This window comes from Pleurodeles waltl, chromosome 9, assembly GCF_031143425.1.
Source record: "Pleurodeles waltl isolate 20211129_DDA chromosome 9, aPleWal1.hap1.20221129, whole genome shotgun sequence".
Classification (NCBI taxonomy): Eukaryota; Metazoa; Chordata; class Amphibia; order Caudata; family Salamandridae; genus Pleurodeles; species Pleurodeles waltl.
In genome coordinates, this window is record NC_090448.1 from 94,847,652 (window position 1) to 94,872,556 (window position 24,905).

At 40.2% G+C, this 24,905-nt stretch overlaps 1 protein-coding gene across 1 annotated transcript in view; it reads left to right on the forward strand.

Moving 5' to 3' along the window:
* SUMF1 (sulfatase modifying factor 1) overlaps nt 1-24,905 on the forward strand; it is a 278,363-nt gene that overhangs the window by 24,010 nt on the left and 229,448 nt on the right. Inside the window, exon 2 of the mRNA XM_069206353.1 lies at nt 8,879-9,052. Within this exon, the coding sequence (XP_069062454.1) occupies nt 8,879-9,052 (174 nt within the window). The remainder of the gene's footprint in view (nt 1-8,878; nt 9,053-24,905) is intronic.

The following is a 24,905-nucleotide window of genomic DNA, read 5'->3' on the forward strand; positions in this document are numbered from 1 at the left end:
GCACTGCAATAATCTAACCTGCTTACCAATGCCTGTAGAGAAAAGCTTTTTAGATCACACTGTTGATAGGAGAAAAGCGTTAAAGGAAAAGCTAGAAAAGGGATTAGAAAAACAAACGTTTGCAAATGATTATGCTTATAGTGCAATAAAAGTGAAAGGCAAGTTAGCTATAGATGCATTACACGTAGGAAAGCTTTGTGTGTATATATATATATATATATATATATATATATATATATATATAGGCCAAAATCTGATCATGACACTTTATTTGTGGGAACGAGTGAGTGCAGACATGTGTTTTTGTTTCACAGTAAGTGGTCATTCATGTTAAATGGACAGGATCCAGCGATCCCTGCGATCTATTACATATGTGGACTTAATGCTTATTACCGTCTTCCAAAGGGATGGTATGGGACATGTTATTTGGGAATAGTTTTCCCAAAGATCTACCAATTTGATGACTTAAAGAAATTTCTTAAAATGTCTGAATTACATCATACTAGACAAAAGAGAGAGACAGCGGCTGCTGTTGTAGGTGATATATTTGGAGCCATAATTCCTTCAGTGGGGGTATCTTAAACTCTATTAAGATTCGAAAGTTGTCTACTATTGTGGATAACATGCTGACAAACTTCACAGGGGCTATACTCCTGATGGATACTGAACTTGCTGCGGAGAGGGCTATGACTCTTCAAAACCAGCTTGCTTTAGACATTCTTTTAGCAAAGAGTGGGGGAGTCTGTAAGATGCTTAATGAGCGCCACTGTTGTGCATTCATTCCTGACAATAGTAATAAGATTAGAAGTATGCTTACTAACATAACCAGAGACAGTACATATTTGAAGGAGCTGAAGGAACCTGGAGTTTGGGAAAAGGTTGGAAAGGGACTTGCTAAAGTAGGGAATTGGTTTAGTAGTATTTGGAATGGGATACTTGCAAAAATAATATGGGGTATATTGATTGTTCTAGCCTGTTTATTCGGACTATGGTTATCATGTAAAATTAGTAAAATAATTTAAAAAAAATTGGCAAAACGCAATAGAAGGAAAAAGGAGAAAATGTTCAAAGAAATTTGGGAAAAAACACAAAGGGGGAAGAAATTGAAATGCGTGAACTAAGAAAGTAAAAGGTTGTGAAGGGAAAGGTTTTGTGTGATGACAAGTGTCATCAGAGGAGGGATTGAGGGAGCGTAGCTCTTCAACTCAAAACTAACATGAAATGTTTATGAACTAATGCATAATAATGTTGCATAGAAAATGTATGAATGTGTTTTTGCTAAACGTGCGCTTGAATGTGCCCACGGGGAGTGTCCGTCAATGTATATGATGATTGATTAAATTAACTAATGATGATATAATGATGCGTTAATGAATTATTTTACACTAATATTAAGAGTTATATGTTAAGGTTTTGCTAATTAATTCACTAGGCCTTGGTTAGCATGAGTCGGGGCCTAGCTGCCCGGTTTCATATTAAATGTATTTCTCTAACGTGCAGTGTGCTGACTTGCTGAAGGACATGTACTTGTATTTTTCCAGAGGCTAGAGGATGAGTGTAACTGTAGTAGATCTGTTCTCATGAAATTCGACCTGCTCAAGGAAACATTCTTGCTGAATGCAACAGTGTAGACTTGTATCAGGTACAAGGCCGCCTAAACCGGTATAGACAATGGAACCACTGACTGGGGATGCGAGAGGACCACGGGAATATGAAATCATACCGGACATTCTACCCGTTGGGTATGTCAATCACAAGAACCAATAAAGTACGTGAGAACTGTTATGAGGTGACAATTTTGATGGTACGAATGGAGAACCATTGGATGGAGAGAGTGCGGTGCCAAATCTGCCCAATTAAAAATTAGAGGACTGTACAACAGGAAAGGGATAAAAACCTTTGACACGGGAAGCCATTAGAGATGCCATTACGAATTATTCTTGCTATTACCCAGAGACTTTGTCACTCTGCCTAAAGACTTTGCTGTTTGACTCTTCAAACCATCCTCGCCCTTACCTTACCCGTTCTATACGTCTCCTCCTTATGAGGGAAGTGTCCCTACTTACCCCGCCTTGCTGAACTTTGCTGTGTTTCCTGGCTGATGGCGAATCAACTGATGTCCTGAGGATGAAGACTGACTTTGTATGCTGACCCATTACGGAGGGTAACTATATGATGATGAAATTTTAATTATCTGTTTGCCCTTCCTTTCTAGGTACCAACTGCTCCTTTTGACAGAGACCATAGTTAGATGTGTTTCTAAATTTGTGTTGCTAAATTGTTTTGCATGAAGCCCAACATGCCAATGCTAATTCGAGGTTAGTTAAGGGGTTCACTAAACGGACGCAAATAGACTAATGACTGAATAAATGCTTTGTTGAATAATGCGCTAATGATACTCTGCTAAGGTTAACCTATGTTGACGTCGTATTATGTTCTAATGTTCGTGATCTTTGCTTTGATGAAATCTTATTCGAGCTGCCATATTATGACAATGTTGATGTGTTTCATGGTTTTGAGACTAATAAACTTACTAGTAGAATTGTAATCAATAGGGAATAAACATCACAAAATCGTACTAAACTGGTGTGGTTATTCATGACTGAAAGCTCATGGTGGTTTCCGAGACTTATTGATGTCATTGATTAATCTAATTGATTTGTTATGGTGAATATTGATGACGTTATTGACTTCTTGATTGACATGTCGATCAGTTATCTCATCTTAAGGTGTCTTCAATCCGGGTCAAAAGATTCATCGGCCTAAAACGAGTCCCTGAGTGAATAAATTAACTAGTTTGGGACGCGCTAGCAGTTCTAATTTTGTGAGGCGATACCACAACTACTTAAAAACCACTGCAATGGAGAAATGTGACCCAGCTGTAGATAGCTGGGCAATGTAAGGGTTTTTTATAGATCACTTGGGCATGTTAAGTTAGAGACTTGAGATTTTGCTGATGGTTTATCTTCTTTATTCCAAACTATGTATGCATGTGAGTAGGGTCTAAGGCAGCTATGTGCTTCATTTATCTTCCAGCTACCCTATGTCGTCCTATTACCCTTGTAGGGACTAGATTAGAGCCAGGGTTTACCCAAATGATTGCTAATCTTAATTGGTGGTTCAAAGTAGTTCCCATGTACATACTTCCCTCTGGCTGCTCCCCCACCTGTTTCAATTTGCCCTGGAGTTGTTTGAGTTGACTCTACTCAGGACATGTCAACCACTGCCTTAAGCTAGGGAGACCCAACAGGTATGTGCTAAGTTACTAGATGCCACAAATCCTTGCACAGTTTGGGTCCCCAAAAGAACACAGTCATTTAGTGTGCTTATTCAGTCTCGCACTCTAGGCTCAGACCAATGGTAACTCTCACTTGATATCTCTCATGCAGCATACCCCTAGCACTCTGTACATTCACAGTATACACACTTCCAAGTTAACTCAGTCAGTCTCCAGTTATCTCATCTGTTGATAAAGGACCCCTACAACTATAAGAATTGTCTTCTGTGTGACAGCTGCTATACCCATATTTGGGCCAACAGTAGTATTTCTCTCTCTCTCTCACACACACACACACCCCTGACCTAGCACACCATAAATGCACTGTTCATCCTCATTCTCTCACTCACAAGTCACTCTATAAGGCAAGTCTTGTAATTTGTTCAGGAGAATGAAGTATGGGTTCTTTTTTAAACACAGTGCCCTATTCACTATAAAAGGGCCTCTAACAGTTGCCAACAATAGGCGTTCCTTTTGTTTGATGACATCTTCTGAGTCTTTGAGATCTGTTGTGACATAATTCTTTGATTGGACCTTTTAACCCCTTGGATGCCCAGGACATAATGCTTATGTCCTCGTTTGCAAAGCTTGGGTGCCGAGGACCTAAGTCCTGCTATGGGCCCTTCGGGCCGAGCAACCCACTCCCATGGGCAGGGATGGAAGGGGAATTGCTTCCCCTTCCACCTCCGCCCCCCTGACCACCCACCCCCGTGGCAGCTGATGACATCAGGCCGCAGAAATGCAAGAGCATTTCTCTTCCGATCACTTGGTCGGGACAGGAGTGGCATCCTTTCCTTTCCTTTGATGTCTCTCTGAGAATTTCTTCACGATCGGGCAGCAGAAATGCCCACTAGAAGCCAGGGATGTTTTTTTTGTTTTGTTTTGTTTTGTTTTGTTATTGTCATGAGTGGAGCGACCCCTTGGGCAAGGGTCGCTCCCCAGGGGGGCAAATTATTTTAAGGCCATTTCTGCCCTGCCTGGAGGGCTGATCCTCTAGACACAAGGAATCATTTTTTTGTTGTTGTTTTTTAAAATCTTTTTTGCACATGGGGAGCAACCCCTTAGTCAAGGGTCGCTCCCCTGGGGGGGAAATTCTTTATGCCACTTCTACCCCCGTGGGGGCAGATTGGCCTATTTATAATGGGCCAATCTGCTCCCAAGGAGGGCAGAAACCACTAGACACCAGGGATTTTTTTTTAAGGTCACTTTCACGTAAGGGGAGCGACCCCTTAAGCAATGGTTGCTCCCCTTGGGGGCAAATTTATTTTAGGCCGTTTCTGCCCCCTTTGGGGGCAGATTGGTCTATTTTAATTAGGCCAAAACCACTAGGCACCAGGGATTTTTTAAAATGTTGTAATTTTTTTTTCCAGATGGGAAGCGACCCCTTAGGCAAGGGTCACTCCCCTGGGGGGCAATTTTATTTAAGGCCATTTCTGCCCCCCTTGGGAGAAATAGGCCAATCTGCCCCCAAGAGGGGCAGAAACCACTAGACACCAGGGATTTTTATTTTTTTGCGCCAGTTTCACGCAAGGGGAGAGACCCCTTAGGCAAGGGTCATTCCCCTGGGGGCAAATTTATTTTAGACCATTACTTCCCTCCTTGGGGGCAGATCATCCTACTTTTATTAGGCTGATCTTCCCCCAAGGGGGTCAGAAGCCACTAGGCACCAGGGTTTTTTTTTTTTGTGTGCAAATTTCACGCAAGGGGAGAACGACCTCTTAGGCAAGGGTCGCTCCCCTGCGGGGCAAATTTATTTTAGGCCATTTCTGCCCCCCTTAGGGGCAGATAGGCCTATTTCTATTAGGCCGATCTGCCCCCGGGTGGGAGCAGAAACCACTTAGGCATCAGGGATTGGTGTGTGTGTGTGTTGTTTGGGCAATGGACGCTCCCCATGGGGGCACATTACTGTTGGCCATATGTGCCCCCACCCATGGGGGCAGATAAGCCTATTTTTGTAAAGCCCGTAGCCCACTAGAGACCAGGGAAGATTCCTCCCCCCCCCCCAAAAAAAAAAAGAGGGTTGGGGTATGGCCATACCCCCACCCAAAATAAATGGGGACAAAGTTTTTCTGCCCACCGGTGGGCAGATGGGGCAATTACCCCCAATCCACTTCCCGAGTGGAGGGGGGTGGGGGGACAGAAAGCCAACTAGAATCCAGGGAATACAAAAAAAAAAAAATTGTGGGGTAGTGGCTGCCCCAACTGAGGAGGGGGGTAACAGTCTTTCACCTTTACCCCCGCAAACTAAAACATCTTCTCCCACGGCAAGCAAGAGAACATTTGATTATTTTGGGTTTTGGTTTTACATGTGGGACATGAGAGCTTGTCTAACTCTCAAAATCGTCCCACTTGGAATGGTGAGGGCTGCACTTTTTGGACTTTGGGACGCTGCCATGTAGAAAAATGTACAAGACCTAGACACATCTGAAAACTAAACATCACATTCACCCCACATAATTTTCTTACCCACAATGCCCTGCAAACCTCCAACTTTGCTGGAAAACACACCTTTTCCTATATTTTTGTAATGGATCCTTCCGGAATCTGCAGGAATCCACAAAATTTCTACCACCCGGCATTGTCACATCTATACCAATAAAAATTCTGCCCCACTTGTCAGCCTAAAAATGTCTTTTTATAACTGCCCTTTTGGCCCCGCTTTAGTTACCCCTCAATTTCGACATGTTTTTGGCTCTTCCCTGTCACAGGCACTTAGCCCACCTACACAAGTGAGGTATCATTTTTATTGGGAGACTGAGGGGAAAGTTGGGTGGTAGGAAAATTGACCCGGTGCGGTGATCCCACACAGAAATGTGGGGAAAATGTGATTAGATTTTTTTTTTTTTTTAGCTAAAATTTGAGGTTTGCTGAGAATTCTGGGTAAGAAAACTCTAGGGGATCCACACATTTCACAACTCCCTGGACTCCCTCTGGTTTCTAGTTTTCAGAAATGTTTAGGTTTGATAGGTTTCCCTATATGACTGTTGAGCCCAGGACCAAAAACGCAGGTGCCCCCTCTGTTGTTTTGTATTTGATAATTCTGATGTGTCCATGTAGTGTTTTGGGGCATTTCCTTCCACGGGCACTAGATCTACCCACACAAGTGAGGTACCATTTGTATCGGGAGACTTGGGGTGATGCTGGGTGGAAGGGAAATGTGTGGATCCTCTTAGATTCCACAAATTTCTGTCACCGAAATGTGAGAAAAAAGTGTTTTTTTCTGCCAAAGTTTGAGGTTTGCAAAGGATTCTGGGTTACAGACTCTGGTGAGAGCCCTACAAGTCACCCCATCTTGGATTCCGCTGGGTGTCTAGTTTTAAAAAATGCACAAGTTTGGTAGGTTACCTTAGGTTTCGGCTGAGTTAGAGGCCAAAATCTACAGCTAGACACTGTGGAAAAAACAAGTCTGATTTCAATGTAAAAATGTGATGTGTCCATGTTGCGTTTCCTGTCGTGGGCACTAGGCCTACCCACACAAGCGAGGTACCATTTTTATCTGGAGACTATGGGGAACACAGAATAGAAGAACAAGTGTTATTGCCCCTTGTCTTTCTCTACATGTTTTCCTTCCAAATGTAAGCCAGTGTGTTAAAAAAAAAAAAAAAGAGACGTCTATTTGAAAAATGCCCTGTAATTCACATGCTAATATGGGGACCCTGGAATTCAGAGATGTGCAAATAACCACTGCTTCTCAACACCTTATCTTGTGCCCATTTTGGAAATACAAAGGTTTCCTTGATACCTATTTTTCACTCTTTATATTTCACCAAATGAATTGCTGTATACCCGGTATACATTGAATACCCATTGCAAGGTGCAGCTCATTTATTGGCTCTGGGTACCTAGGGTTCTTGATGAACCTACAAGCTCTGTATACCCCGTAACCAGAAGAGTCCAGCAGATGTAATGGTATAATGCTTTCGAAAATCTGACATCGCAGAAAAAAGTTACACAGTAAAACGTGGAGAAAAATGGCTGTTTTTTTTCACCTCAATTTCAATATTTTTTTATTTCAGCTGTTATTTTCTGTAGGAAAACCTTGTAGGATCTACACAAATGACCCCTTGCTGAATTCAGAATTTTGTCTACTTCTCAGAAATGTTTAACTTTCCGGGATCCAGCATTGGTTTCACACCCATTTCTGTCACTAACTGGAAGTAGGCTAAAAGCACAAAAAATAGTAAAAATGGGATATGTTTTAGTAAAATGGCAAAATTGTGTTTTAAAAAAAAAAGTGGTTTTCTGATTCAAGTCTGTCTGTTCCTGAAAGCTGGGAAGATGGTGATTTTAGCACTGCAAACACTTTGGTGATGCCATTTTCAGGGGAAAAAACACATGCCTTCTTCTGCAGCCCTTTTTCCCATTTTTTTTTTTTTTTTTTTTTTTTTTTTTGATTTTTTTTTTAAACAAAACTTTAGCTGTATTTTGGCTAATTTCTTGGTCTCCTCCGGGGTAACCCACAAACTGTGGGTACCCCTAGAATCCCTAGGATGTTGGAAAAAAAGGATGCAAATTTGGCATGGGTACCCTATGTGGGCAAAAAGTTATGAGGGTCTAAGCGCGAACTGCACCAAATAGCCAAAAAAAGGCCTGGCACCTGAGGGGGAAAGCGCCTGGCAGCGAAGGGGTTAAAACCGCATACAGAGGCTATAATTTGTCAATGGGAAAACCGTGGTTGAGCAGTGGCAGGCTCCGTATTGTAGTTCTTGGGATGTAATAAGATGGGAGCAGGTAAGGTTTGACCTCTGTAAAGATACATTCCAAGGCATATGCTCTTGTGAGACAGGATTAAGGTGCATATGTGAGCCAAATAGCAGAGGGACGGGATAGTTACTTTGTGGGAATTATGTGGTAACAAAAGAATATAATAGCGCAAGTGGCCCAGCCATACATATCTGCTGATGGTATTCCGGCATAGAGTGACTGCTCTATAATTTTGCATCCCTTCATAACAATGTTAAAGTTAGCTTGTAGTCTGGGAGAAGCTGCTTGAGCAGGCGGTTGGTTCCCACAGCAAGCCTACGCACTTCCATTACATGGATGCCTGCTACTTTCACAAAACACATGGCATGATTTAGAATTTGGCTGTGAAGGATAAACCTCACATTTCTAGGGCAAGTGATAAATGTGGATGCGAGTCCATAAGTGTTATGACCTCCATCATTAGGACAGTATGCTAGACAAAATGCTGCTTCTATGATATTCTGCAGATATTGCTTTATCACTCTTCAATAACACCAAAGCAATCTCTTTCTCCGGCAACAGCACTCTCATCCTTCTGCAAAGCTTGGAAGTCTTTGAGAAGTTCCAGACCCCACCATCTACAAACTCAGAGGCGGTAAACCAATCAGGCGCCCACACACTCTGCCACTCAGCAGTTTCAACTCATGCACACTGCCTTTAGGACTTCCTGGCACCCTGTCATGGTTAGGTGTCCTTTCCTTAGCTGTGCCCACCATAATGCTTAGATACCCAATCACATGCTCATATGCTTATCACCTGGAATGTTGTACTCACGTAGCTCTCTCTGTTCTTCAGATTGCGAGTAGAGGTTTTTAAACATTAAAGAGTGGTTCTGAATTCCTCTCATTGCTTTTGCAGATGGTGCTAGTGCCTGCTGGGGTGTTCACGATGGGCACGGACGAGCCGGGCATCCCCCCTGATGGCGAAGGGCCTGCCAGGAGAGTGCACATCGATGCTTTCCACATGGACCGCCATGAAGTCTCCAATGCAGCGTTCAAGCAATTTGTAGACTCATCTGGGTACAAAACTGAGGTGTGTATGTGATAGATTGCAGAGGTGTGAAGGAGTCTTATAACAATTGTGGAGGGCCGGCATCTCAGTGTTTGGGTGCCCTTCCCATTCCATTAACCTTGTCTGCAACTACAATGCTGGAGCCGAGATTGCTGCTCTGCTGACAACAGACAAAACTTTAGAAAGAGTTTTTGGTCATGGTTTGCAGTTGGCTCTCTTTTGAAAAAGATGTTGTATTTAATCTTCTAAACAGAGGTTTAAAGTTTAAAAGCCAGTGTCAGAATATGAAATAACAGCAGTCCTTCACATCATGCCCTTGGGAAAGTTTCCAAAAGTTCAGCGTAGAAACGAATTGCTTTGAGATTTTTTCCCTCTCAATAATGGAATATTAAATCCTTCTCTTTTTCTTTTTCTGTCAGTCATTTTTAGGTTCAGCCTAGTGGCACTTGATGCCAGTAGTGAGAGCCCAGGGAAGTGATGTTACAAAAAGAGCTTCGCCTAGGACAGGAGGTGGTGATATTATACCAAGTCACATATGCTTCGGCTGCTCTGCATCATACCGCAATGTGTATCAGTGTAAGCAGGACACACTCATCCTGGTTTATGCAAAACAGTCATTATCAAAAATTAAACGCTCTACTCTACCATGCTTGCAGCGTAATGATCTTTCAGGATAATGCCTGGTTGCAAATGATGTCCATTCCAAAAATGGATAAAGCAATGTGCATTTGTAAATGTAAAATGGATAAACTTCAACTCGAGCAGGAAAGAAGAGCTGCCTAACTTTAATCAGTTAAGCAACACCTTCAAAAGAAGCATACCAGAAAGAAAAGGATGTTTTTATCTTTGACGTCTGAATGTCAAAGATCGTAATCCATAAAAACACTCTTGAAGGTACCTGTAATATCATGTTGAAGAGTAGGCGCAGCATCTGTTTTCTTTTTTTTTTAAGGTAAATCAGCTTTATTAGGATCAAAATACATATGGGTTATATACTAACAATACAAGATATCTGTCATAATGATAATGATATAATTTTAAAAGGAGTTGTAAAAGCTGTTTAGCATTTTAAAGTATAATAAGGGGAAGAAACAATGAAAACGGAACAAGACCATTTACGATGCGAAAAATGCATTGGAACTCCAACAGTTAACTAAAAGAAAAAAGTAATATTCAAAAAAGCATAAATGTAAGCTAAGTTAAAAATTCACTCAAGAACAGAGAAAATAAAGAATTCATGGTGGCTTAAAATACTCAGATAATGTACAAGTAGTAGAATTACAAGCAACAGCTTTAAGATAATCAGTCAAAGGTAACCAGTACAAATCTCTATTTATGGAAGGGCAGCATAAAGAGGTAAAAGCAATATCTAATCTATGGTAGTGACAAACATTATTCCACCAAGTTTTATAGGAAATATTGGATGATTTTTTCCAATTGAGAGTAATTTGTTGAAAGGCCAAAGCTAACATGAGAGCCAACAATTTTAAATTATTATCATCTGAAACAATGTCAGCAGAGAGACTACCTAAAAAAAAGTACCAGCGGAGATAATTGGGATTGCAAATGAAAAATGAAGGTAAGCTGACGCCAAACTTTTCTCCAAAAAGAGACAGTAGGAGGCCATTCAAAAAGGATATGCGTAAGATCTCCCTTTGGGCTATCGCAGGACCAGCAACTTGGAGTGGAGGATACAGAAAATGTTGCTATAGTAGAAGGGATAAAATAAAGTCTGTGATAAAGAAAGAAAAGTGACTGTGTGGGAGAAGCTTATCTGGATATTTTATAAGATCGATGCCACACCTTATTCCAAAAGGAAACAGTCCAGGTACATCCCAAATCCAATTCCTATTGAGATTCAATTTTAGATTTAGGACGCGTCAAAACAGGAGACTGAAAAAGTTTATAGATATTTGATGCCTTAGGATATGAGATAAGAAAGGAGGACAAAGAAAAGACTAATTCCAAAGAAGAAGGGGAAGGCAAGGATAAAAGTACATCAAGAATAATATTAATAAGAAGATATTTAGGCATAAATGAATTGGGACAATGAAATAGAAGTTGGAATTGTGAAAAAGAAAGTGGAGTATTATTGGAGAATAAATCCTTGACCCAAACTATATTTCTCTGTCGCCAGGATTTCCAAAATAAGTTTTTTTTTTATTAATAGTGATAAGACAATTATGCCAAATAGGGGAATTCAGAAAAGAGGAATGAGAAACCGATGGAGATAAATAGTGAGAACGCAGAAGAGAGCAAGTATGTTTAAGAAGCAGAGGAGAGGAGATAAGTGAAATATTATAGGAAAAGAATACCACCTCACTAGGGGAAAAGGCAAAAGAAAAGAACACTCCATATCCAACCATAATGGAGTAAACCTAGAGTCTGACAGGGAGACCCACCTAGAAGCTTGACGCTAACAAAAGGATTTGTGATACAATCTAAAATCAGGAAAATTGACTCCTTTCTACTGTTTAGAATGGCGAAGATGACTAAGAGAAATTCCAGATTTCTTATTGTTCCAGAGGAATTTAGACAATTTGGAGTCCAATTGTGTAAAAAAGGTACCAGGTAAAGGAAGCGGAATCATGGATAGGATATATAATATGTTAGGAGAAATCATCATTTTAATGGAGTCAAGATGACCCACCAAGATAAAAATAAGGGATTCCAAGCCAGAATCGAGCTATCAACTTTCTCTAAAACCTCTGAAATATTTACTTCAAGGTACTTTTTAATGTATGAAGTGAACCAAATACCTAAATATTTAATCTTGGAAGAATTCCAGTGAAAACCAGTGATATCAACCGATGCTTTAAAACAAAATTTTGTTAAAGGGAGGATTTCAGTGTTATCCAAATTTTATCTTATAGCCTGAAATCAAGAAAAATCCTCAATTTCCCGAAGTAGAGACGGAATCGAGATCTCAGGGTTTGAGATATATAAAAGTATATCATCTGCATACGCCTTTAATTTTAAATGTTTCTCGCCATACTGGAAACCTTCAATTTTAATGTTATTTCTAATACTAGATAGAAAGGGCTCGAGAGCTAGAATAAATAGGTGTGGAGAGAGCGGACACCCTGGACGTACACCTCGGCGTAGTACAAAATATCTAGACAGTTTCCCATTTACCAATATCGATGCCATTGGAGATTGATAAAGCAAAGAGATAAATGAAATGAAATGAGGCCCTAAACCATGCCAGGCTAAAGCTTTTAATAGAAAAGACCAGTCTAACCGGTCGAACGCTTTCTCAGCATCTATGGAAATTGCCGATAAAGAATACGACAGAGCGGGAGCTTTGCTGAGTACATTAAAGAATGTTCTAGAATTGTCAGAAGCAAGTCTACCTTTGACAAAACCCATTTGTTCCTTACTTATCAGCGCAGGTAAAAGGGTATCAAGACGTAGGGCTAATAATTTAGCAAAGATTTTATAATCTGGATTGAGAAGAGAGATTGGTCTAAAACTTTTACAGAAAGTATGATCCTTACCATCCTTTGGAATTAGGCAAATCGAAGCTTCCTGAAATGTGCCCCCTGTAAAACCAGAACCCATGAAGAATTGGAAAAGTTGAAAAAGTTTAGGAAGTAACAGGTAAGAAAAATGTAAAACAAATTCTGCTGTAAAACCATCCGGACCAGGAGTTTTCCCTTTTTTTAGAGATTGAAGGGCTTTAAAAAGTTCTAACGAAGTAATATCTGCTTCAAGTGAAGTAGCATCAATCAGTGCCTTATTAAGGTTTGGAATATTCTTTAAATAATCATCAATATGTAAGGGGGCCGGGACTGACTCAGGAGTATAAAGTGTCTGGTAATAATTAACAAATTCAGCTAAAATATCTTCATCCTTAAAAAGGGACTCACCAGTATCTGAAACTATAGACTTCACATTATGGCGTTGCTTTCGAACTTTTAAATAATTAGCCAGAAGCTTCCCCGCTCTATTTCGACCTTCAGAAAAACGAGCATAATACGTAGAAGAAAAGAGGAGGCATCATCCGTTGCGATTTTGTTAAATTGCAGTTTTGCCTGAATAAGTTCTTGTATATTAAAATTGGAAGAGGAAGAATAATACTGATGTTCTAAGGGCATTGAAAGATTTTTTTTATTAGAGACCAAATTTATTATATGACCACGAGCCGCAGCCTTAAACGAATCCCATAACAATTGTGGAGAGACGTGAGATACTTCATTAAATCGAAAAAATTTGTCCGCGATGGCAACAAAGGAAGTGGAAAATTTAGAGTCAAGTAATAAAGAAGTATTAAATCGCCACCTATTGGACTTGGGATGCACTGGGAGCAAGTCAAAATCTGTAATGACTGGGGCATGATCAGATATTACCATAGGTTCAATGGAGGAGTTAATAAGATTTTGGGATAATGATTTAGAAACAAAAATATGGTCAAGTCTAGATAAGGAGCCATGTGGTAGAGAATAAAACGAAAAATCCCTATTATCAGGATTACAAGTTCTCCATGAGTCAATTAAATTACATTGTGAGAAATATGCCTTAAATTGTTTATGCATTTTATGGGGAGATAATTTAATTACAGATTGCCTATCTATAAAGGGATCAAGAATTTGATTGCAATCCCCTCCAATAAGAAGAAAATCATCATTATAATGCAAACATTGGTTACGAATATTGGGCCAGAAAAAATAATCTGAATTATTTGGACCATAAATATTACCAATAGTCATTGTAATCCCATTAATACTGAGCCTCACAAAGAGCCACCTACCATCAGAATCCGAGTCTTGCGAAATAACATTAACTGATAATTTTTTATGGCAAAGCACAATTACACCATTTTTCTTTGTAGATGAAGGTGAAGTAAAAACATTGCCCACCCAGCCTTTTTTAAGTTTCAGAGCTTCAGAGTCCGTCAAATGGGTCTCCTGTAGAAGAACCAAGTCTGGATTATATTTAGATAAGTGGGATAAAATTCTCTGCCTTTTGATTGGATTAATAAAACCTTTGACATTCCAAGAAACAACCCTGAATTTACGTCACATAACCATATATATACACAAAAGGCCTTGTAACATAAATAACTGAAAATACATATAAGGGAAAAGAAAACAGAAAAAACAAAAGGAGAGAAGAGTAGTAAAGAAGAAAAAAAGAAGAGACAGTACATGTAAAATAAAGACGACTGCAAAAACATACCTGAGATGAAGGACCAATAGGGGAGGGGTGGTGACAGCACAGACTGAAGACGGGACAGCAAGGGAACGGAACGCATCAATGGACAAAGGTTACGAGCAAAAATAATGATTATAGAACACCAGGAACCTGTGAAAAGAAAACAATACATTATACAATACATAAAAAAAAAAAAGGGTCTGTAGTCACGTCAATATAGTATACTGTATAAACTGCATATAAAGGACCATCAATTCTATCGCAATAATAGTGAAAGGGCACAATTAATTAAGAAATGTATATAGTCAACGTGTTGAAGGACCAGCTGTTTCCATAGAATTTGTAGAGTGTAGTCGTAGAAAATCACAAAGAACTGCAGGAGAGGTAAATGAAGTGGTCTTGTTTTCATATGTCACTTTGAACAAACACGGATGCAATAATCCAAAACGAGCTCCCAAGTCACGAAGCTGTGGACGAAGATCCAAAAACTCTTTCCTCCTGTCTGCTTTGGACACATCCTGTGAAATGAAGATTTTACTTCCCTGCCAAGAAATTAGTTTTTTAGTTTTCGCAGCGTTAAGAATTCTCAATAAGTCAGTAAATTCAAGAAAGAAAATAATCACACCTCTTAGTTTAGATTTGGAGGAATGCGGCGAACGATGACCAATGCAGTGCGCTCTTCGGATGTTCAATACTGTAGAAGATGGTAGACCCACCAACTGTGGAAAGAATGAGGTAAAAAATGAAATTGGGTCATTCCCTTCAAGACCCTCCGGTAATCCATAAAGGCGAAGATTATTGCATCTATTTCTGTTTTCCAAATCCTCCGTAAGAGTCTTCAAGGTTGTCACTTCCTTTTCCAAACTAATAATTTTATGTGTTTCATCCTGCACATCACTGACTCTTTGTTCCAAAGCAGAGATTCTCACTACCATTTGAGACCACTTAGAATCAAGATTTTGTATCCGAGAATTAGTTTCTTCGATAAAAGGACTTTAGGCGAAGAAGAAGATGAGGAAGACATCTTTGATATGGAAGAAGAAGACGCTGCAGCAGAAGTGTTCAATTGTAAAAAGTGCGAAAGTTTGTCAGCTGAGGAGGACTGATGCGACAGAGATTTTATTTGCTTTATTTTGCCCATATAAAAATAAAAAGCCTTCAATAAGGAAGCAAGTGACACAGGAAGTCAAAAAATATGTTAACGAAACAGCAAAAAAAAAATAACTAGGCTTGCGCAAAAAAGAAAGTTAAATATACAAAAAAGTATAATGTAATGGTGAGCAAAGTTAGTCAAAATGGCTGCATTCATTAGGAGAAGTAAGAAAACGTAATTAAGGAGTCCGGAAATATGCTAGGCAGCTCAAAAAACGATACAAATGCTCACCAAAACATCCCATAGTTGTTTTTAGTGGAACAACATTAGAAAGAAAACTGGTTCTGGCGGTATAAATTCGTCCGACGATGCGCGGAGCTCTAATCAGGCGGCCATCTTGGTTGGCGGCTCGCGTGAGGCTCCCCAGCATCTGTTTTCTTTAACTTTCTTGAAACATGTTGCCACGAGGGGAGGCATTTCCTGGTCTAACAGTGTTCACTTCAGAGTTCTTTCCTCTCTGTCAGTCTCTCAGTGTTGAGCAGTGAAAGTAGATCAACTAGATGGCAATATGGTGCTTGTAAAAGTGCCAGACTGTGAGTGCCAGTGAGTGAAGTTCTTGGCAAGTGTGACCTCTTCACATTTCCTAAAATTGAATAGTATTCACTGCCCTCTAATGAGAGCACTACTGTCACTTTTTCACACTGCCCACCCCTACCCCTTGGTTGAACTAAGCTCCAGGGTCCAATCTTCATACTGCCAACCAGTGCCACACCTCACACTTAACATAAGGGCAAGTTATTCATGCTACCCACAGGTGCCACAAGAGCATCTCTTCTGACCTTCATTGTTCTCCATCATTCTGTGCCACTCTTCCTTGATGCCCCCCTTTCCTCCATCTTTCACTCTTATTATCTTCATGTTTGCTTCCTTCCTCCGGTTTTTGTTTCACTCCTGTTTCTGCACCTCCTTTCCTCTTACCAGTCAGTGGCTTCCACCCAAAGTCTTCCGTCACGTGACTCCCAGTGCCAGTCAGGGTGCCATTGCCTCTGAATACCAGTCAGAGTAGTGGCTACGGTGAGGCAAGACGAGTAAGCACGACGGGCATCTGACACTGCTATTCACACCTATGGCTGAAGAGCCTATGCAGGGGAATGTCTCATTTTATGATTGAACTACTGAATATCGCCCCCTAGAGTATCATGGTTCAAGAATACCGCCGACAGAATATCGAGTGACAAAATATCGAAATGTAAGTGCACCTAGGGAAGTATGGATTTACTATTCCTAACTCCACATCTATGTTTGTTGAAGATATATGTACCATGTAGTTTCACATTTGTGGAGTTGGGTATAGAAAATCCAAACTTACCTTTCTATATTGTTATCAGTATTTTGTCCCATGGATATTCTAGGATTGATATTTAGAGTGCATACTTCTTGCAAAAATGACCACTTCCTTACAAAATATTCATCCTGCCCGACCAATTTGTTTAATGAAAAGTTTAAGTTGAATTACCACTTCATTATCAGGTGACTTGAAGAGCTTTGATTGGAAGCTAAAGCCTCCAGTGGCATTGACTCTGGGAGTAGGGTGCCGGTTTCCATAATGTAATGCACGCATAGCGCGAAGAACATAATCAACTTTTCTCTGTACAAAAGCCAACATGATTTCGTTTGTCATAGCTTGTTTCCTAATGGCCATATCAACTGTGAGATGGTCATTATTGTAAATTCTTGCAAAGATTACTTGAATGCTCAATGGTATAGCCTTTGTCCATTGACGCAGTTGGACACAACTTTGAGAGTACACCCCATCTGTTGGGTCTTGTAAAGCAGCACCATGATGCATAAGCTCTTGTTTGGTTACATTGACAGCCTAATTTTGAATCAATGGCAGCCAATGAGGGTAAATGTCATTGGATGCAAACAGACTTTTTATATACTTTGTTTGGTCACCTCTTGTATGCCTGTTTTTTTGTTGTTGTTGTTAATCTAATGGTTGTCAGTCGAATAAATCCTCACCTCAAGGGTCGACGTGGGGTTACTCCAGCATTACTGAGTGTCTATTTATTTTGTAAAGAAGGAGGGCTTTTTCCAGCCTGGCACCATATTCATACTGCAGAGTCAAAACCCTGTTATGCAAGGTTCACACTGACCATTTCTGCTGAAGTCCTTCTGTTTGGTTTATGCTTTGGCAGTCAGAGCTTGTACATGATAAAAAGACTAAACATACGAGTAAGAAAAATGCACTAAACTCCACCCTCTGGGTCTTAAGCCCCATCTTTTACCATAGTTCAAGCCCGGTTAAAAAATAATCATACTGAACGTGAATTCCACTGAATTAGTAAAAACGGTATCCAGTGTACATATGGGTGAGATGGGCTGCTCAAGAGATGGGTGAACAGGGGGCTTTGGCTTCACTACATGTACCAGTGGCACGTTTATCTCTTCTGTCAGGGCATCATATTTTCCCCCATGCTGTGAATGAATGGGATTTATTACCAAGACAGTACATGTTTCTGTGATGGGCGGGTCACTATCCTTGTTTATATTATTTACATTGAAGATGCACGCATTTGGAGAGTAAGGATCTAAAATTGGTATTGGAAGAGGTGAATGTGTTTTACTGCAGCAAGCAAACTTCTCTCCTCTGTTTAGCACCTCTCTGAAAGAACCAGGGTGTGCTCCTCTTCTTTGCTTCATTCCAGGGCATAATTTTTAAAGAATTAAACTTATTATTTAACTTCTTTTATTTTCGTGTTTACTTCTTAACAATTTTCCTGCATTATGTTTGGGACACACTGGAGAATCATCCAGTTATTAATCACTTTTCACGAATGTACTCTAGAGTGAAACAAACGTCCTTAAGATTTTATTCAGTCCCCCTGAAACCTGCCAAGTCTATTAAGCAAGTTTCTTGTGTTGTGCATCTTACTGGGACAGAGCTCAATACTCTTTTTAAATGGTAAACCTAGATATTTCCCATGGAGTTTTATAAGTAGAATTTCATCTTTTAGACTCCCCTTTCTAGTTACCTGCTTATTTTGAAAAGAACCATGTTTACCCTAGATCTCAGCACGGTGAGCTATGTCCCACTCTTTCATTTGTCATAATCTCCTATGTATCCAGCCCCACTACTAGCGTGAGAATTGGGTTTCAGATATCTGAGGGCTGGGAGATGGCGAGGGGCACCCAGCAAAGGTATCTCCTCTGTCCAATTCTTTTTGTTGTTTGTATGGAGTCAGTTGCTGGATTATTGAGGAAGAACATAGTCAATTGTAGTGTTAAGGGGATATTGAGCATCTGGCCTTTTCCGTTCTACATATTGAGCCATGTGCAGTATTATTAAGGAAGCACTTCGTCAAATGAGGTATTCAGATTGGGGGTACTACACTGACAGGTCTATGTATGCTGGTGATCCTATCATATGCTTCAGAAACCCTGAAGAGCCAATCCCACACGTATTAGAAAAAATTGAGAACTTTGGAATTATTTCACACCCAGCTGGGCTAAAGCAGTGCTGTTACTTCTGGGAGAGATGGTCAGTAATTTAGATACTTAGGTATGTCATGTTGAGCTGACATAATTTTGTTAGAGGCCTAAGAGGGAATATGCTATTGCATTCCTTATCAAATGAACAGTCTTTGTTATTAGCTGCTGGGAAGTATATTGAAGTGGGTCACACATAGACTGATGAAACACTAGATGGGTCTGCCCCAATTTTTTAAAATATTCAAAGAAATTGATATACCCATATGGATTAGTAGTGGTTCACAGAAATAGAATATTTATATGTAAATGACAAAGTTGTGACCTTCGTAGAGATGTCTTGGATTCAGAGTTTGGTAAATCCTACTACAAATGAGAAAAACAGAAGAAACCTGGACCATAACAAGACATACCAGCAACACAAGAGTGTAGGTTAATAACAGAATTATATAAGGTGCTGAGAAGAGACCAAATAGGTCCCCCAGCAGAAGGTGGTTAATGAATAGGAAGCAGACTGCAAGAGTTGTAATAGAAGCAGAATGGGATAGAGTGTGGATCCATACTAGAAAGTGCATACTGCATATTACTGCATGGTGAATTGGCACATTTGCCTTTCACTTACAAGGATCCTAACACTTAGCACAAAGTTAATTCTAAAAAAGTGGAGTACTGTCTTGCAGATGTCTCTACTAAGCAACTTTTTTTCTTTTCTTTTTTTACCTGGTTTCAAATATATGCCCCATGATATAGGAGGTCAGGGAACAGTAATACAAACACTCCCTTGAGCCAGTAGGGCAATATTAGATAACGAATCTTCAGTCATGTTTGATAGGTTGATTATAAAGAAAAGTGGAGGGAAACAGCACAAACATTACTGTTACTGAGACTAGTAATAGCAAAGCAATAGTTGGCCCCAAGAGCTCTCTTTGTCTCTAAAGGTACTATTCTTGCAGACCCTACTTATATTTATGCAAAACTAGACAGTAGCTGAAGAGAAGCATATGTAGAAGACAATTAGAGTTGAGAACCTAGCGGAAGATCTGGCAAATTGGATAGCCTATGTCCATGCGGGTGGAATTTAATAAATTATCTACTTGTCCATGGGACAGGATGCTTCTTAAATCTACATGTCCTGGAAAAAAAAATCTTCTTGTACCTTTGGTTCCATGTAGTGTGGTGACAAATTATGGCAGCAATCTCATGTAAGAACTCTGATAACAGCCTCTCTGATTATGCCAGGGCTACTGCTATAGTAGGGCTTGAATACTTGCAATTTCAATCCCTACTATAGCAATTTCCTTATTTTGCTGCCTTTCTAAAGATCTACATACTCGGACTGGAGTAAGCTGTAAGCAATTGTTCCAGGGCAGGAATGCCTTTGAGTCTGCAAACCTACTAACTTGAATGTTGTAAGGATGTTCACAAGCTCTTCTCTAATCTTTTCCCATAGTGAGAAAGGTTGGAAATTTCCTCCTGACAATGGCAGAAGTAGACATTCTTCCAAGGTTTTGAAAAAAGTGGTTGGAGGGAAAGTGAACTTGTAAAGGCTCAATTGATTTTAACATGAGCAGATCTACACATGCATATTTACTCGTACTAAATGCAGTTCACAAATATTTTCTGGGAGTACGATTTCCTGGTCTACTTCTGTAAGTTCTTGTGAATTCATGAAAGCCACCAATTCAAAGACATAACATGGGTCCACTTTTGTGACTTTCTTTAAGAATTAGGTCCCCATGTAGGTCTGGCATTAACAAAGACTTTTTGTTTTTATTAAACATCTATTTCTCTCTCTATCTATCGACTGGGTTTACTGTGAGCATTCTGCTCTTCCACAAAGAGCATACTGGCACACAAAGTAATTTTTTTCAGTGCCAGGAACTACTGTGGTAGTCACTGGTGTAACGAAATGGGAGCCCCCCCCCCCCTGCAAACATGACTCAGTCAGGGCTGGTTCTTTACTGAGGGGGACCCATGGAGGAGAGCTACTGGGCCTTTGTTACGCCACTGGTGGCAATGTGTGCTTTTTGAGAACAAAAACCTTTATTTCTTTTTGCAAGTGTTTGTTACAATGGTGAGGGCCTGGCAGCTCCTACAGCAATAAAGTGTTACAAAAGCCATGTCAAAACAAGACACGCATTGACAACACCAAAAGACTCACAAAAAATGTTGGATCGGTTGGCTTTGCCAGTGCTTGTTTATTTTCATGCTTCCAATAATCTTGTTGAAAAGGGTTACACTGATTTTTCATTAGGAATATTTTTGGGAAATACTAGCATGCATCAACACATTTTACTAAATGACGCTTCAAAGAAATAGCACCTAAAATTTCATAGTAACGAAACGTTTTTTTTCCTACTTGCATTTTTTTTTCTGAACATTTTATTTTGAAAGCAAAGAATCATCACTCTCGCTTACAAGCTTCTGAAAACATTTGCATCTAATCAGAGAGCTTTCTGGGAGCATTATATTTAGCCTCATATTGTTAAACTTTTCAAACATCTGTGTACACTTCAGTCTGGAACCAGTTCTCTTTTCATAAGTAAGTGAAACTGTTCCAGAAAGCGACTTCATAACTGTTGTTCAAGCCCAAGTACTCTGGCATCGGGATGGTCGTAACGCCCTAATTGATGACAGACTCCACGCTGACACCTTTTAATGGTATTCTACATGCCACTGCACGTCTCATCCAGGGACTGAAGAAATATAATCACATCGCCCCCATCCTGATGTGACTCCATTGACTCCCCATGCTGGCTTGCACTGTCTTCAAAAGCTAAATCTTTTACAAAGCCACAAAGACCAAAACCTCTGCTTGCCTTTCACACAAGCGCACCACTTTTGGTGATTCTCGGAACACCTGCAGCTAGGACCTCATCAGACCACAGACCAACAAGTGTAAAAAAAATCAAAAAAACTCGGCAGTGGGCCTTTTCAGTCTGCCCACACATGATCTTGAATAACGTCTATGGATCCATTAGGACTGTCACAATGCTGCTCTAATTTAGAAAATAGTTGAAGATGCACATCTTTAAAAATATTGCACCACACGCATTAACAGTCCACCAGCCGGCAACCTTTCATACCACTCAATGACTTTATAATGGACTTAGCCAAAAAGCAGAAAAGAGCTGTGTATGGTCAAAGTTCATGCTATAGAGATTTCATATGCATTCATACATAAATACATACAATGTTATAATAGCAAGTACCTGATGTCATTAAAATAACTAAATTAAGTATGCACAAGACCAAAATATATTCCTCTGTGTCATGAAACACGTTTTTGTATGACTTGGTTTTGTTTCGTTTTTTTTGTCTACCTATTCACTACTTCAATCGAATAAACCTATTTCAAATACATCTTTAATTTAGAAAACTAGTGTTGTGTCCATTTGCTTGTTCTAACTCTATATGCAATTTCAAGGAAAGGTTTTGAGATTGTTTGTTTTGTAAATGTACACAACCCCAAAGTTTTTCTTAGAAAAGGTTAGTATACAAAGTGTAAAAAACGAGATGGAAGTAATGCTTGAATTTATCTCAGCTGATTGCATGCCATCATTCTTAGGTGTTTAGGTGCAACTGCAGATGGGAACAAGTGAGCAAAAATATGGCAGTCCATCCTGGCCATGCCTCATGAAGGAGGGTCCAGCCCACACTGCAAGCCCTTGTCACCTCTGAAAATTAGCATGTCTTTTAGTTTCTATGTGGCTAGTTGTGATAATGTTGATTATTTGAGAGGATGTGAGTCCTCCCCAAAATGTTATGTCACAATTCCATACGAGGGTCGGTTAGGTTTCAGTAATTTAAACCTGAACTCAAATCTTGGTAGCTGTAGCACAGAGCAGGCAGACATAACATAAAAGAAATGTGTAAAGCATTTTATCAGTACAAAAACAATTGAAAAGTAGACAATACTACACAATAAAAAATCCTATTCAAATGTATAAAAATTGAGTAAAAGGTAATGACTAAATAGACACCAAAATGACAAAAATCTGATGTCGTGAACCAGAGATGGGATTTTTAGATGTTTTAAGTCAAAATAGCTCCTTAAAGCACAAAACACCAATCACATTTATCAGGTCATGCTTGACTGGTCCATGTTGAAAGTTAAGCCGACCGCAAGCTGCAGTTGTTCAGATACGGAGACAAGGTTTGTCCCGGTGGAAAGTTTACTTCTGATTTAGAAGATTTTCTGGATAAAAAATTGACGGGTCAGGCTGTAAGCTGGATCATAAGGGGGTTTAACAACGGCGGCATGATGAATCGGGCGTCCTTGGTGTGAGCCTTTGCTCCGGTTGGAAAAATGATGCGGTTGGTGTTGACAACAGGAAAGCTCTGAGGTGATGAAATTTAGAAGTTGTACTTATTCTTTGGTTTCAATCCCCCCCCTCCACTATTCTCTGGTGCAAAAGTTATGAAAAAGTTTTTAAGTGCCCAGTTTTGCAGGTTTTGAGAGGTTAGAGGAGTACATGCTAACACCAGCCAAGGGCCTTGGACTTTGTGGGTACCACTTAGAGGTTGTGACTCACTCTCCCAGAAGCCATCTGCAGGTTTCAAGGCAAATCCAGGTAGCGCTGATCAGCTTTGCTCTTAGAAAATGTAGGCTTCTTGGAGTTTTGGTGCTCCCTCTGGCTTAACATGAGGTCAGCCAACTGACCCTTGGAGTCCACTTTTCTGACCTGGGTATAGGTGACAGGAGGTGGTCCAGCCCTTGGGCTCTCTCTCCACAGTTTCAACATCTGTGGCAATCCTTCTTCCATCTTCCACAGGCAGAATTATGTTCTGACAAAGGTACTCAGGGATGCCACACTTATGCCTGGCACCAGTTGGTGGGTGGTGGAACATCCCTGACCAATAAGGATAAAGTTCCCAGGGGCAACTCTACCCACTTTGACATCGCATCCTGGGAATTTGGTCCTTAATAATCCCACAGTACACTGCTCTGCCAAACTCCAACATGGCAGAACTTTTCTTTCCCCTGGGTACAGCTTTGTATATACCCTTGAGGTGTGTCTAAGGAAATGAGAACCCTCTTCCCCTGCAAACCAGTTCTGCAACCAGAATTCCTCCCACTGGGTTTGGTGCCATCCTAACTAGCTGGACCACAGAAAGGGCAGGCCTAGGTGTGAGTTATATCTGTATGTGATGGGGATGCCCCTTGGAAGCTTGTGCAATCGGTGGGCACATCGCCCAGGCTATCCTGTCAGGAGGAGGTCTCACCTCCCTCCCACCGAAGGCCCTTTTGTTCCCTCCCCTGTGATCCAGTCAGGAGCCCGCCAGGTAACAGTTGGTGATTAACTCTGAAAAGGTGACCACAGAGAGCAAAAAAGTAACTTTCTAAAGCCACTATTTCTGAAAACGTTAGACACAATTAAACTTTGGCATTAAGTCGCGTTTTGTTTAACCATACAGATGAGTCTTTGAAGTATTTTCGTAGTTAGTGCCAATCTGAAGGTAGCTTTATTAAGAGTAAGAAAGTAACAAAGCCATCATTACTAAAGTCAAAAAAACATGTTTGGGGCCTGTTTCACTTTAAGGAAAATATTAAATACATATGGCTTACTTTTAAATAGTATGCACTGTGTCTTAGGGATGGTAAGGCCTACTTTAGGTGTAACTTACTATTATTTCAAAGGAAGGTTTAAGTCTGTTAAAAGGGTGATTTTAATTGTTCAAAGTGGCAGTTTTAAAATTGCCCAGTTAGGCCACTATGACAGGCCTGGAGTCATGTTCTACTTGTCCGCTTTAGTGGTGACACAATAAATGCCGCAGTCCACTAGTGACTTTTAACTTTGAGACCGTAGGTGCACAGAGTACCATATACTAGGGGATTGTATGTAAGTCAAATGTACCAATCACGATTTTAACAAATTCAACAATTTTTAGGGGTGGGAGCACATTCAGCAGAGCCTGGTTGGCAGTGTCCCAGTGCCCAACAACCAACTGCATCAGTCAAACAAAATGTGGGTGATCATGCAAAAAGAGGCATTTTCTTATATTGATTACACCCTTTCCCTTCAATGTTTTTAATGACATTTTACACTGCTTAAAGTTTGCATCGTGCTAGCAGACCATGAAAGGTTCCCAGTGTTAGGCACAAATTACCCACACGAAGAATGAGATACAGTAGCT